The 16959-nt window shown below is 31.3% G+C and overlaps 1 protein-coding gene across 1 annotated transcript in view; it reads left to right on the forward strand.

Annotated features, from left to right (window-relative positions):
- The window catches only part of LOC129984214 (uncharacterized), a 217479-nt gene extending 200875 nt beyond the window's left edge, over nt 1-16604 (forward strand). The window contains exons 5-6 of the mRNA XM_056094039.1: nt 16017-16126; nt 16468-16604. Coding sequence (XP_055950014.1) covers nt 16017-16126; nt 16468-16541 — 184 coding nt within the window. The 3' untranslated portion in view covers nt 16542-16604. The remainder of the gene's footprint in view (nt 1-16016; nt 16127-16467) is intronic.
- The last annotated feature ends 355 nt before the right edge of the window (nt 16605-16959 follow it).

Genomic DNA, 16959 nt, shown 5'->3' on the forward strand with positions numbered 1-16959 from the left:
AATTTCCTGCAGCTTGGTTGTGTTACGCACACGTGCACAGACCCTGTAGCTGGGGTAGCACACGTATTTAATAAAAGGACCGCATGTCATTTCGCCTATCGGTTGTCAAACTTTACCGGAACTTATGACGGATCGCTTCATTTTGTTGCGAATGCAGACGGGAGAAGAGGGGGAGGCTGGGTTTACCCGCAAACCCCGATCACCGAACGTCACAACAGGGGTGTCAATCCGATATGCTGGGATAGAGCAAGAATAACGTTTTTATAATGAGCACGTTGGTTGGTATTGGGGTTATCTTACATAAGGCTGACAGGACGTGAAATACCAACTCGGATTCCTGTCTTGTTCAACTAATGCTTATATGATGGAAGTTCCCATGTATGGTTAGTTCTAGGATAGCTGTGATCAAACTGCAACTTGTCATGTATGGTTACAAGTTGTCATGTATGGGTACATACAAGCGGCTCCAAAGAAAATTAAAAGGGAAAGTAACACTTGTAATTTCAATTGCACCTCTAACCTACTTCAATCGTCATCTGACCGCAGTTCAAAATTACGAGGTACGTCCCAAAATAGCCCTAGTGTTGCTTCAAACGGGACGTTAACATAACCAAACCAAACCTAACCTACTTCAATAGTACTATTGGCCACCTTCCTCCAAATTACAAGGACGGGCTCAAATTTGAGAAATTCAGTCAAGTTGTGGATCTTGCATCTTTTAACACATACATAAGCAATTGCCATTTTCTTAATAAATTGAGTCGCCATATTTGCTTCTGGTTTCTTTTTTCAAGCACAAATTTATTTGCAGATGCCACAATTTTCATAATGCAACTTTTATTGCTTCAATTAAAACATTGATTTTTAGTTAGTTATGGAGTGGTCAGACGAACTTTGATGAAATCGAATAAAATTATGTTCGAATTGATTCATAAAATGGGCTTCATTGAGCAAGAGACAATTCGGAAAAAAGTAGCCTTTTTTTTTCTTTGTGTGTGTGTGTGTGTGTCAAATATAGTTTGGGCCAAAGTTTAGATATCGAAGACACAACGTGTTACCTTCACATTTAAATATCAAGCTATGTATGCAATATATAATCAATGAATTAGGTTTTATATGTTTCCATACATTTTGAAATAACTTATTGTTATATTTATTTATTTTAAACAACTGAACTTCTAATCTTGGATTAGAAAAATTTTGGAAGTTATTTTTAAAAGATATTATCTGTATAAGAGCGATTTCCTTTGTTTTACATGTCTTGCAAAGCTAAATGACGCTAAGGCAGGTACCTATCTTTCTATTTCAACAAGTGATAACGAATATGATAGACGAGAGGGTGATGCGTGAACACAAAGTAACTATCTAAATGGTAGACACCACTCCCAAAACTAGTTTTCTTCGTCCTTGTTTAATTTCTACATAAAGATATCCAGTCTTGTAATGTATGTATATTATTTGAAATATAGTGATTCCTAAAATATTATGCCCTAAACCTATTGAAATACCCTTCCACAAAAAAATCATCCTCTTAATCAATTCTACGGTTTCTCCAAGTTCTATGCAATCTAAAAACTTCCAATAGTATTATTAAATTGATTAACTTATTTTGCTAAATTTATGTATTAAATCATCCCAAATCTATTCTGAACCATTGTATTTGTGTTATTATTGAGAATTTCAAAGAATGTGCTAATAATTAAAAGTCAATTAGATCATATTTTATATAGTACTAGCCGCCTTTGGCGACCAGCCGGTTCGCCAATCTTAATGTTTTAATAATTAAATATTTTCTGCAATTCCTACTTTAATAGCTTCTTCATCAAAATATTTTAAAACTTCAAATTCTGATTGTCATATAATTCACTCATAATATTAGAAAGGCCTTCAGTCATAACGTAATCTGTATCTCTCTCATTTTCTGTTAGCTCCCGTAGAATTTATGCTTTAAATTAAAGTGGAAAGGATTAAACTGCAATTAATATAATAATATTTTTTTATTGAAACAAAGCATTTTTTTATAATATGATTAATGATAACAGAGTCACTGAGCGTTTAAACTTCATGGGCACTATAGAATATATATCTTAATTTATGTAATATCTCAAGAATTTGTCAACAAAATTTTCTCAGATTCATCGTGAGCAGATCGATTAATTAACAATGTTTAATTTTAAATGCATCAAATACTATGAAAATAAACAAAATCGTTTAAAATAATCGGTCATAAATAGGTAAAAAAAAAACTACTTAAAAAATGATGTACTTAAAACTATAAGCATATACAAATATATATATATATATATATATATATATATATAACATAAATACAATTTAATTACAAAAGCATACAACTAACCTAAAAATAATTTAAATTAAGTCCGCATCCGTTTTTAATAATTGTCAGCAATCAGAACACAATACGCATGCGTGAATTTTCAACGCCAGTTACGGTAACGCAAATGCGTGAATTTTTCTACGCCAGTTGGTGTAAAGCTATGCGGATTAGAAATTTTTAATTTCCTTTATTCTGTTTTATTTTAATTCAAAAGTACTTCAGAATGCATCTGAAAGATCGATTAATTAACAATGTTTAATTTTAAATGCATCAAACATTAAGAAAATAAACAGAATCGTTTAAAATAATCGACCGAAAATTTCTTAAGTCTAATCTCTATAGCGTGGGAAAAAAACTGAAACCTTACTCATTTGGCGGTAGGGAAAATGAAAAGATTTTTTCGCGGGAAAGTTAGTTTTTAATTAATAATTAAAATTCCAATAAAAATTCAAAAAAGGGATCCCAGGTGCACATTCCCGACCTTCAAGGTATACATTTACCAAATTTGATAGCTGTAGGTCAAACGGCCTGGCCTGTAGAACGCCAAACCACACACACACACACATTGAGCTTTATATAAGTATAGATAGATTACAAAAAAAAGTGAGATACAACCAAATATAATTCTTGTAATATTTTAAAAAAAATGTGTACAAAAAGTGGAAACTACTGTAAAAGGAAACTAGTGCTCATTAAATTCATATATAAATAAAACATTTGCAATATGATTTAACAAATCTTAGGCAAATCTGGCCATTGAGCCATAAGATCTCATCAGACCTCGTGATGTATTTTATCAAAATTGGAAGCAAAAATAAGAAGTAAAACACAAAAAAAACAAATCTAGAACCGTAATCAAAAATTCTTCTGATACTTCATTATCTACAAGAGAAATCGCCATATAAACTGAATGTGCTTATACAGAAAGTCCAATGGATCTTTAATTTTTCTACGAATAATGATTGTTTTTCTTCGGGATATCATTTGGCTCTTGCCCAACGATATCCCAATACAGCACGACATGAAAAAACACTTTATACAGATCGAATGACATCAGCTCTTCAGAAGGGCATCTTTCATCCATCTTTCAGACGTTATGATTGCCAACTCTCATCATTCGGGGTTATTACCAACCCCCCACCCCACCAATCTAATCCGAGGTACAGATTTAGCGGTCATCCCTCAAACCCCTTAAATCATCGCAGCCATTAAGTTGGTCTCTCTCTTATAAAGGACCTCCCATCGCCATTTGCCTTTCGTTACGGAGTTGTTTGAAGATTCCCCCCCCCTTTTGTGTGACGTGGCCACACATAACTCAGTGGCCGCTTAAGTACACACACGCCCCCTTGTACAATCTTCTACTAAAGTCACAAAATCCCGTCGCCCATTGTCTATTTTTTTGTTCCGGCGGTTCCTCAGGAAGTCATATTTCATGCGAAAAGGGTGGACTGCAGAAAATATCGCGAGCGTCCCTTTCTCATTCATTACTTCCGGGTCAAGGGGTAGAGACTGAAAGTGAAGTGATGAGTGTCTCTCCTCATCCATATGCAAGAGGCTGGTCCGTCAATAGTTGACCGCTGGGACAAGAGCACAAGGGGATTGGGTTTCTACCCGCTCTTGCTCTCTCTCTCTCTCTCTCTCCATAGCTGGAACCCTTTTTGGCAGGGAAGATAAGGCCCTTGTGGTGGTGACAGACGAAGAGTTGATGGGTATCAACTGTGTCTACAGATTCAGCCCTGAATGGGAAATACGTCTTTTGTGTTTTGACGTGTGATGAGGCTACCGTTAAAAGATATAAAAACCCTTTATTTCATGAAATAACGGATAGAAGTAATTAAAAATGAAAATTTATGTTACGTTTTCGTAAATGAAGATTACAAAAAGTAAGCGCCGGAAATTAATCGTTTGACGACATTCCTCTTTTCAGACTACCTTGAATCCAAAAAGAACATTTTTGGATTTATAGCTGTCTGTAGATATTTTAACTACAAGAGCTTTGATCTGGATGGAGGAAATTTAGTTGTTGTTGTTGTTTCTGATGGTACTTGCCATGGACAAGCCCGCTGATTTCGAATGCAGCGATTTTAAGCCGGGAGAGAGCGTCTCTTGTTTTTAGTAGCGCCAACTAGAGCCAAGAGTATGATTGAAAGTTAGTATGAGGTCTTAACATCGTGTCTAAAGATTTCTTTCAAATTTTGAGTGAGATCTATTAGCAGAAAATTTGTCTGTGTATCTGCCTGTGAATACATAACATAAAAATGTTTACATAAATAAAATCTGGAACAAAGTTTTAACCTCTAAAGTACAAAACCGTATCAAATTTTGAACCAAATACATTGTTCTATTACCCGCCTGTACGTTTGTATGCCTGTAATAAAAAGAACACACACACAACGATTTTCATTGTTCAAATTAGGTATGCGATCTCATTACTAAAATTTTAGTCATGTGCAAGATTTTCGATTCAATCGTTTGAAAAAAAAGACGATCAAAATGTATATTCGGCTTTCTTCACTATGCTATGAGGCACAGCATATTTATATAAGGGACATTATACATTTTTTATGCGGGTTGGATGGGAGGAAAAATAACGTCTTTATTGTGGAATATGCGCCAAAACTTCAAGAAAACCAATCCTGATATTATCTTTTAATTGAATTATCTCCCGTTCTCTTTGTCTGTTCTATAAGTAGGTTTTTGTAATCTAATAATATAATTTTAAAAAATGAGCAGACTCCTTTCGGACCGAAACTGACCCCTTTGAGTATCGGTCGCCAAATATGGGTCTGATATTCAAAGGGATGAAAGAGATTTGAATCATTTTTGATGATCGATTTATCTAAATATTCATATTTATATAATGCAAAATAAACTTTTTAAAAATAATTTATATTTTATATTAAATTTTAATTTTTTCTAACCAGATGATTCCATTTAGCATTGCCGGAATAATTTGCTTTTATTAATTAATAAAAAAGTCATTTTCATTGCAAATACATATTCATTGATAGCAGCATAATTTGGGGGAAAAAATGAAAAATTTAAGGAAATAGTTAATTTAAAACATTTCATAGTTTTAATTTTTTTTTTTTTTTTTTTTTTTTTTTTTTTTTGCTAACAGTTTGGAGCTGAAGAGGGTTTGGAAAATGTCCTTTACGATTTATAATCTTTTGATATTTACTCAATTAAAAACATGTGTTAAATATCCGTTTTATATAAATTATATTTCTGTTTTTTAAACCCAATGAAAAAAAAGAGATTTAATTATTGAATTGACTTAGCAAAACATCAGTGCAAATCAAATACAGAACTTAATTTAAATTTAAATATTTTCTTAAACAAAGATTAATAATTTTAAAATATCTGAAAAAATTATAAAAGATAGAAAAAAAAACTAAATTATGAGCTTTAGAGGGTTTTTTTTTGTTTCTTTTTAATTGTTATATTTTTTTCTAAATACTACTTATTATCGCCAAGTATATATCAGATTTATAACACGCGGAAATTTAGAAATAGTTAATGACATCATCACTGGTTAATGCCATCATAAGCAATGACATAGTGGGAGTAGACAAGAGGCTTCCAGTACCAGTTTTGGGGGAGCCTTTGGAAAAATATTCTTGCATTTATATCAATTTTTAAAGCAAATTCTTCTGAAAATTATCCCATACCCTCTGACGCCATTTACTTTTGATATATTCCTGAAGATGAGGAAGGAAATAATGTTAAAAACCGATACTCTACTGATCATAAGTGTTTGTTCCTTTGCATCTTAGCAATATTTTTACTACATTAAATAACTTACATTTTAAATAAAGAATTTCGTTATATAGAATATCGTTTAAAGATATTTTTTTTATTTATATCATGATAATATTCAAAATTACTGAACTGTACGTAATATTTTGCCTGTGCCGTCAACTTTATTGTTTTTGGTTTAGTTATTTTAAAAAGCATTTTTAAATAAGATTTTATGTAGTCTTCTATGAGTTCCTTTTATCTAAAATATATCTTAGGAATAATTTTGCATTTATTAATTTGCAATTTCAATTTCTTTAGCACTTTAAGATTATTAAGTGTTTTCAAAGGCTTATTCTAAATAAAAATAATAATAATTTATTGTTATTATATGTATATATTGTTTACCTAAATTATTTTATCGAAGTAATTTAGACAAAGTGCGATTATCCCCATAAGCTATAAATAAATTTGAATGGAAAATCAATGGGCTTACATTGTTAATTTGCCAACTAATTTTTTCAGTTGTAAAAAAAATTTGCCTTTGTATCCAAACATTTTTTATCAAAGGGAGAAAAAAAATAAATTTAATCTTAAAATATATCATGAATGATTAATTAGCTAAACTTTTAATTATTCTTTCCTGTTTAAAAAAAAAGAACTGTTTGGAAGCAAATTTTTAAGCTCGGTCATTTTTCTTTCGAAAAGAAAGTCTACAAAAAAAACCCTTTACCGGCTCTTTTTTCTGTTGCTGTTGTTGGGTTTTTTTTATTCGTTAAAAAATGTAACGCATTAAAGAAATCAAATTTAAGGAGATTAATTTTTTTTACTGAAATTTTTCTTCCTTAAAGAAGTCTATAAAAAACATAACGCGCAAACAAACAAAAAATATAAATCCGTGTCTAATAATTAGAATAAAAGTGTTGGCCTTTTTCAAAGTCAAATTCTTTATTAGTGAGTGGAAAGAAGAAAGGAAAAAAAAGGCAAAAGAATTCTTCGAACGACTTTTGTTTTCTTTCTGAAAAATGTCTCCTTTCTTTATTTTTGTTCTAGAAAGAAATTCTATGACGTCACCGTAAAAATCAAAATATATTAAATATCCCTTAAAGCAAGGAACTGATATCCTTTTCTTTACACAGGGATTTTTTTTTTTTTTTTCATCTTTTTCAACTTCTTCGAAACGGCAAATTAAGGAAGAGTTATTTTGAGCCTTGCACATAGTTCGAATTCCGCCTCAAAACTTTAGGGAACCACAAAACAAAATAATATAACCAAAAATAATAATAAAAAAGGCAGGAGGGTAAAGTCCCTTACTTATTCCTTACCAACTATAGAAATTTCCAGAAAAATAATGTGCACAAAAAAAAAGCAGAAGAGAAGGACAGGAAGAGAGCGAAAGATGAGCGGCGAGCTGGAGGGGAGCAAATGCCTTCATTTATATTCTGCAATGCGCTTCTTCTCGGCAAGCAAAATAATAATAAAGAAAGGAACAAAAAAAAAAGAATAAAAAGAATTTAGGAGAGAGAAAGATCGTGAAAGAAGAAATAATGGTAAACAAAAATAATAAAGAAAACAAAAGAGAGGGAATTAATTTCATATTAGGGGAACGTCATTTGAAATTCGAATTATGGCTTTGCCAGCATGATAGCCCGCCAAAATTTAATTTCGATTGTTCCGTAGTTTATAGCCTCGTTCCACTGCTCTTTTAATATTTCAGACAAAAAGAAAGAATATCGTTTGCGCAGAAACTGGGTTAAGTTATGAGTGTTGTTGCTAAAACTTCTGTAGTAAATTCTTCTGCCATCTTCACTTTATTAGCCAGAATTTCTTCTCTTGCTTTTAAACTGCTGAACAAATCATAAATTTATATTTAATAAGAAAATAAAAAATGATTATACACCTCCAAATTTAAGTGTAATTATAGATGAAACTTCCATGTTCGATAGTACTTGTTTTTGTCATTTAATTCGATCGACAGAAAAAAATTATCTTAAATTATATTGATAGTTTTTAATTTGTGAATTATATATTATAGGATACCATTACATTAACTATTTTAGCAAATTAATTACATTATTGCTAAAATAACTCATTAATAAATTTTTTACTTAATGAAATTGCTTACTAAATAAAAATTTTTCCCTTAAAAATATGAAGTGTTATTGAAATAAAAATAATAAAATATAATATTTTGTTGAAATAAACACTAAAATAATATAAAAGTTCGTTTAAAAATGTGTTTTATTGTTTTCATATACTTTTGTCTGTTGCGATGTTCTCAGTAAATATACTTGAATTTTTTAAGAATATGTGACATAAATTTCTTCATTAAAATCTATGGAAATTTTTTCTAAAAAAAAAAGAAAGAATATAAATTCTACTAAAGAGAGCAGAAGTTCTAAAACAATTTTATTAGATAATTTGGCAAATACTACTGAATTATTAAGATAGATAAGATTAGATCTTCAAGAAAAATAATGATACAAAATTTTTTGTAATGGATTTTGCATCTAGATTTTAATCGAGCTGAAGTGGTCTCCTCGAAACTTTCTCGCAGACACACCAATAACTTTCTCATTCACCTCTTAATGTATAAAATTGTGAACCTTAGATATAGAATTTAAGCTAGTGGAGTTGTCTTCCCAAAACTTTCTCGCATACACTTCAATGATTTTCTCATTCATCTCTTTTCGAAAAAATCGTGAATCTTTACCTTGCGTGGTATTGGTGAACGATATTTATGAAATATAGTTGTTTGCTGCGAATTTAGACTTTTTAATGAATCTGTTGTGAGAATGTGTAATTTGTACGAATTTTTACCACCAACATTTGACAAGAAACAACAGTAGTAGAAACATTTAAATGTTTACGTTTATGAGTTATGACGTTTACACGCATGCGAAAGACCCAGAATTATTAAGAAAAACAACTGTTTCGTTTAAGTGTAATATTCCCTTTATCTGGTTATTTTAATTTAACCACTCTATATTTTAATATAAGAGAAATTATCGATTCATTATGAGCGAATTCAAATTTTATGTTGTTAAATAACATTATTTCGAGAGTTCCAGCGGCACGAAGAACATTTACTCATTTAAAAAGGTTATATGTAAACGCATATTCAAAGCAAGTATACTCAAATAGTAGGAAAGTATACACAAAGGAACAAATTTGATTTCCATGGAATTTTAAAACAATACCTGTAAAAGTTGCTTAGCCGCGTACATACCCATGCAGTAAGAAAGAAATAAGAAGGGGATTTTCTTCAGATCGCGGGTAGGAAAAAATTTGCTACTACTCGCAAAAAAGTAGGATTTCTTGCAGTTGAAGAGTTTTCTCTCAAACATAATAGCGTATGAATCTCGCTAAAAGAACTTGATAAACATTTTTTTTATAGTGGAAAAAAAAGCTTGTAGTATCCGTAGACTTGGAAACGAAATTTAGATTACATGTTTCAGTTACACTTCAAAACGAAATTTGGTCGAAAAATTATTGTAAATATGTACTGGTCATATGCTCTATAGTTTTTACCATTGAGAACATAAAAGAATGCATATTATTTATCTTCATTACTTGCTAACAATGAGGATTGAAAGCTGCAATAATTGTATTTGTTGTAATCGTATTATAGTAAATGTGATTAATGGGTCATTACTGATAATAACTGAAACTGATTAATCGATTCATCACAATGACCCGTTATTTCTACTAATTATGTTACCGTTATTTCTACTAATGAATGCTGTTAATCGAATATTACTAAAAATAATCGGTAATTAGTAGAAATAACGGGTCATTGTGATGAATCGATTAATCAGTTTCACTTATTATCAATAATGACCCATTAATCACATTGACTATAAAAGTAGCACTGAATATATTGCAAAGAGTATGTTATGAATTTAGATACTGAATAAACTTCGTGCAAGTTTCTTGCAGAAATTGAATTGGAAGTTTGAAAATTTATAGGGTGGGTATGAAAGATGAAATAACTTGTCAATCAAGATATGTTTTTTTAAATTCTTTAGCTGATAAACAGTTTTGTTTTTCAAAGTTATGGAATCATTTTGTAATTGGTCTCACATGCATTTAATGTCGATTGAGAGAAGGCAAACAACTAGGATTAAGAAAAGTTTTCAAATACGAGTATATTCACCTAGATATCTCATGTCTATCCAATTGTGGAATAACCATATCGATTAAATGCAGAAGAATATTAAGCAACTTTTTGTGTAAGATAGTGCCACATCATTTTTAAACCAGATTTCCGACAGTGGATATTGGATTTATGTCAAACATCCAACCTTAACCGGTGTAGCAATTACTAATTAATTACTCTCATTTTAATAAATATATCATAAATAACTCTTAAATAAGAGCGGCAACATAACAGTGGGTATCGAATTCCATTCTAGAGCAGAAGGAACGAATATAAGCCATTTTACCAAATGAGTGATATGTTTATAATCCCCCCTTCATAGACAAAAAATATTTATTCACTGCATCAAATTAAATTTCATTAGTCTGGCGTCTGCCAAAATCTTCTGTTTACTTAGAATATATTCTCCTACCTTCGGTTATAGTACTTCAGTCAAAATGACCGCACACACTAAACAAAGGTTCCACCGCACTCCACCCCCAATTGTCTGTGATCAAAGAACCCAATCTTCGAAGATCTTCTCGCTCAACTTTTAACAGCTTGGAAAATTAACTTTTCTCGCACTCTCTCTCTAGTTTAGGAGCAAAGAGAGCGGCGCGTGCAGAAAATTTTTAATTATATATTCAGTCAACGGCGGTTAAGTTTGTCAGATCTAAAGGCGACCTGTCGAAGATGTTAACACAAAGCAAATAATGTCAAAGCACTGACGATTCTTTTCCGATAATAGGGCCGCCGCACAAAGGAAACTTTTCTCGCGCCCAAACATCTCCAGAGAGTGTTGCCAGATTTATGACACGCTGTCAATAAAGTCTTTGTGGCTTCTTTTTGGGAAGTTGTTCTGAATGCACGGCCGCCATCTAACGCCCGTGGGTCGCAATAACCGCGATCAACCGGTGGTAATGTCTTTTTGGTTGGAAAGACAATGCGATAGGAGGCGGGTGGAGGGGCAGGGCGGGCTTTCTTAAGTTCATCTTTCAATGCCCCCCTTCAGGGAACAGATTAAAGTTAATTACAGCCCGATCTACATGTGTCAAGCGTTGCTGGCAAGCATCCCCTGAACTGACTTAATTACCCAGCACTTATGAATATTTCATGTTCTGGCTCTGAAAAAGGCTCTTTTCTGTAGCAATTGCGGGGGAAAAGCGGTGAATTAATTAGTTAGGGAGTTTGGGAGATGTGCAGCGGTAGGAAATCACCTTACAGGTGTCTGGTGCCTTCACCTTTCGAACGGTATTGGGGAAGAGCGAGGAGGATTTTTGCATGCGTTAAAAATTTCGCCACTTTTATTGCGTTTTCTCTTTCGCTCCTACCAACTTCTGCGTCAAAGGGTTTGATTGAATTTTTATGCCTGAAGAATATTTCTTGAACAATTCCGGGCCCATTGATGAGGAAAGGGACTGCCGGATAAGCCTCCCACCTTACCCCACACTTCTTTTATCTGCTTTATCAAATTAGAGGAGGCAAAAGGGCTGTTACACGCCTGATAAGGCGGAGATGCTTTTGAAAGGATTGTATTGGTATAATACTAAAGAGCTATATACTCTATAATATTTCAAAACAATTCATTTGATACTCGTGAAATCCTGAAATATCATTTATCTAGTACATTTATAAAAAAAAAAAAGTAAAAGGAAGAAAGAAAGCAAAATAGAGCAATAAAAACAATCTAAAAATTGTAACAAAAAATTAAATGAGGAATAAATCATTGAATCATCATTTTCACATTCTTGTATCGTTGATTAGAGAAAATATGTGCATTCATCGTCAAAAAAATTTCGAACTCGATATTTTGACGAATCTCCACGTTTCAAACTTCCCTGTATTCAAAAAACCCATTTTTGAAAAATGTCCGTCCGTATGTGTATCTGTCTGTCTTTGACAAAAATAACTCATAAACGATTTAAGCTAGACGGTTGAAATTTGATATACAGTCTTAACATGGAATTCGCAGAATTGCATCGAATTTTGTGTAAAATGTGTCCTGAGAAGTCCGTCTGTCCGACTATTCGAATGTAAGGACAATAACTGTAAAACGAAGATATATATATATATATATATATAAGATTCCGTACACAGACTGAACACTTATATTGTAGAAACCTGTCAAATTTTGAGCCAAATCCAATTATGAGTTGATTATCTGTCGGTCTGAATTTCAGAAATAAATAAAAGCGATAATTCAAAAATGAAATGACTTAATAATATCAAATTTGGTATGAGAATGTGTAACTACAAGTGCAGTTTTGTATCAAATTTCTGTTTCAATCGGTTGAGAAAAACATGTCTAAAGCAGAAATTCAAGTTTTGAATACTATTAACGTCCGGCAAGGATTAATCGCCAAATAACTCGACAAGAATGACTCGATAGATTTAGTAAAAATATTAAATTCATACGAAAAGTTCACACAATTCATATCTACTTTATATGAGTGCCATGTAAAGGCATTTTCTGGCATCATAAGTTTATTAGAGAGCATTTGAGAAAGTTTTGAAGAGACCATATTCGCTGGTTTATTTACCTATAAGAATACAGCATTGTTGCAATTATTTACTGCTCATAATGGAGTCAAATCATGCTCACACATAATATCCATCAGATGTGCCTGGTGTTCACTTTTGAAAATCATTCCGTATTTAGCAGGAAGTAAAGACATTTAATTGTTATATGGTGTACGCAGTAATTCTTGACATGTCTTCGTTACGATCATCTCTTAGCCTATCTAGTTGCGGTGCAGTTTATCCAGAGAATGGATCTTGCGCTAGTATAATATTCACTCACTCACTCATCTCTTAGCCAATAATTTCATTAATTGATTAGACTGTATTGTTGTTTGTTTGCGTTTATTGGCGTAAGAGCCATATTTGGCCATACTGTGGCAAGCAAATGATAAAATCATAGAGTTAAACTATAAAATACGTTTATTAAAATGTAAAAACAAAGAATCAAGATAAAATGTAAAAAATATGACGATACAAATAATAGATGAATAATGGAGAAAAATTTCATTTTCATTAAGTGAAACTATGATTCAAAAAAAAAAAGACGGAAGCAAGGATGCAATGCAAAAGAGTTTAACAAAAACAGGAAAAAATTTAACTTAAAGTGAAATTAAAATGCTAAATGCACGTATAAAACTGTATAGCTTTTAAAAGTTTTAAGATACGTGAATGGTAATTTTTCATCCATCAGGTCCGGGTAAAATTACAGAAGATGAGGCGAAAAATTGAACGCGCTAATTATTAAAGGAAGGACATTCAATTAAAATATATTGGACCTGCAAAGGAAGTTGACACGTGCTATAAACAAGAGAATTTTCACTAAAATGAGGGGTTTATAGCTGAAGAGACAATTGATTAGACGACGAATTCTAAAAGTAAACTATTATATAGCATAAAAATATTTGATTATAACATACCTTATACTCCTTCTTGGTATCTTCATTAAAAACTGAATGCCTAAAAACCTCACAGAAACCGATTTAGAATTTTATTTAAATTTTGCATTTTCCTCTCTGCTGAATTTAATGACTGGTTGCACTTGTATAAAACATGAAAAACCAGTGTCGAGACAGTTTAATAAGTTATATTTTTGACTTGTTAAAAAATGAAATGAAGGATGTGTTGGGACGGACATCGGTTTCTTCAGCAACGATCAGATGATTAGAAAAGACACTCGAACATGTACTGTTTTCACAAACTTCCAAATTTCACTAGAAGGAAGACCATAGCCTCAAATGTTCTGCCAGACCCCCTTAGAAAGCAAATCTTTTGTGAAATAGGGTATCGAATTTACATTCTACCGATTCAAAAGCTTAAATTCTGCTGACTTCTTGTTTATTAAACTTGATTTATTTAACATAACTTATTTCATGTTTATGATTGTCGAAGTTTGTAATCGATTTTTTCACTCGTTTCCTGATATATTAAAAGTTTGAAGTTCTGAACATTTAATGCATGATCAATGAAAATTATTTTATTTTATTATTTTCATAGCTTAATTGTCAGTTAATCGACCATTAAAGTGATTCTTATCAATAATACTATTTGATAGATAATTTCAGAAACATTAGATCACAAAATAAAAAGATGAAAAATAAAATAAAAATCTGCTATTTAATTCCCCAATAAAAGTATGTTTTAAAAACTATTTTTAATTAAATTTCGGATGCATTTTGCTTTTTCTCCTTTTTATTAAATTTAAAACAAGTATATTTGTATTCTTTGCTTGTTTGTTTGTTTTTTCTCTCGTCTCAGATATTGAAAAGTGCATCTTAATATTTTTTTTTAAACTACCAAACTACCTTTTTTTTATTTTACTACCTTTTTTTAAAAAAACTATTTTTTTTAAAACTGCAACTACCAAAATTTTTCTAGATTGCAAATGAATCCTTTTACTTTGACATTATGTTGTTCTTTAATAATCTGGTTTAGTTTTAATAGCGTTCTGGAATTATCATTCATAACCATAAGAAACAACAAGCCATTTACTTAAATTTGATCTGACAAAATTCTATGATTATTCTCACATATTTTCACTTTTTAAAGCTTATTAAGTATGGAAATGCACTGGAAGAATATTTTGTTTCAGCTAAAATCATGAATAAAATTTAATTATAAGTTAATAGACACAGGTTTTCAATTTTCACTGATAAAAAAGAGATAATATTTATTTTTTCTAATACAAATCGTATTACAAGTTATTGCAATTACTTGACATCAAGGTGACTTTTGATGAAACTAATTAGACATTAATTTTTTCAAATAATATTGAACTGAAATTAAAATCATTGTTTAAAGAAACGCTAATGGTGGATTTGGAATTTTCATTAACTGTAGGGGCTAGTTAACCGAATTTCAGGTACTAGAATTTGAAACCTCATTACCTGATGGCAGAATCTTGTCTTCGAATCAAAGGTTTGAGACCTTTTTCGTCCAAATATGGGCCGTTTATACATACCAAGTACATGTTAAATCCCTTGGGGTCAAATGTCCTCCTGCTAGCAAGATGTGGGACGTTAGAAAGGAAGTGAGGCTCAGATGCCATCTTCCTCATTTGACCGCGGTCTAATATGACCAGGGTCTCCCCCAAATAGCCGTCTCGTATCCTTTAATATTGACGTTATTCTTCTTATTATGTGGTTTTAATTAAACTTGCTCTATTTCACTGGGAATCTACTGCATCGTTGAGCAGAAACAAAATGGCTGAAACTGAAAAGACGTACGTGTATGAAATGGAAGTCTGCAGAAATGAAAATGGCTCTACATCGTGATCATGAATTCCCTACTGTTTAAATTTATAAAATGGACGAACTTCAAATAACTTTTTGAACCACTTTGTGTAACTTTCAAACTGAAGACTTATCTAACAAAACAAAAAATATAAAGTATTAAAGATTTGAAAGGAATGTTTCAAATAAAGTTGAAAGGATGCACTGGTTTGGTGATAATATTTCAGCTCCGGAATGGAGTGTTTCAGGTTCGAAACCTGATCCATTCAATAATCTTCTCTGCATGTGAACTTTTTGTATATTAAATTTGATTTCGAGAATCGAAGGCATTTCAGCTGGTTTGTAGCAGAATTTTGGAAAGGGGACGCAGATGAAGGATCAACCCCTGTTATTCCATCTAACCCTAGTTCGAAATGACGTGGTCTGTCCTAAAACATTTTATTTGTTTCCAAATAGGACACTAATATAACTAAATTGTTGTATGATTTTTTCTATAAAGTTTTAAAATATTATAATAAGTTAAGATGCGTCTATTTACTATTTTAATTTATAGATACTATATAAAATGGAAACCATATTCTTTGGTGCGGCGCAGAAATATAGCGAAATTGGAGCTGGCTCAGGTGTGGTCCTCGTCATTTAACTATGGTTTAAGATTGCGAGGTACGTACCAAAATAGTTCTAATATTGTTTTGAAAAAGAATGCAAATATAATTAATCTAAGCCAAACCAACCTATTATATAGGATCCATCATTTAATAGAAGTTTTTCGTCTTTCTTTAATGTGTCATATATTAATGACTTAAAATATAACATGCCCAAATACACTCATTATAAATATTGAAAAAATTATGGAATATGAATTTTGTTCTGAAAATATGCCTGAAGTTTTTATTTATTTCAATATATTCAAAATAGTGTATTTTATAAGTATTATGATTCTATTTTTACAATATATCTCACAACTTATTTTTTTCTTTTTTCTTTTTCGTTTCTTTCAATAGGAATGCTAAATTTCTACTCCAGCAGTCTGAGAAAACTGAGAAGCGAACAGAAAACAATTTTCACATTAACATGAAGTTTTAAATTGCTAAACTTTAAGAACTCTAAAGAAGAAGATTAAAGTATATTTATAATGAAAGTGTCTAGAGTATTCATTCATGTTTACAATACATTCTTAGTATAATAAAGGCCAAATAATTTAAAACATTAAGCGAAAATTAAATTATTTATGGATTAACTACCTTTGGCGACCAACTAATTCATCGAGAATACTGGTTTTGTTTATTTTCAATTAAATCTCTTATGCATAATTTAATATTTATCATTTCTACAACAATTATTTTCGACCATCTAATTGTGATAAATGTTAAAGTAGCCTGACACTTTTAATGTTTATTATGTGCATGAACATTCCATTGGAGTTGAATCTATTGAAATCATATTGCCATTAAAAGCTTAAATGCCTGCCTAATCTATTTCAATTGCATTTTATT

This window comes from Argiope bruennichi, chromosome 9 (genome assembly GCF_947563725.1).
Source record: "Argiope bruennichi chromosome 9, qqArgBrue1.1, whole genome shotgun sequence".
NCBI lineage: Eukaryota > Metazoa > Arthropoda > Arachnida > Araneae > Araneidae > Argiope > Argiope bruennichi.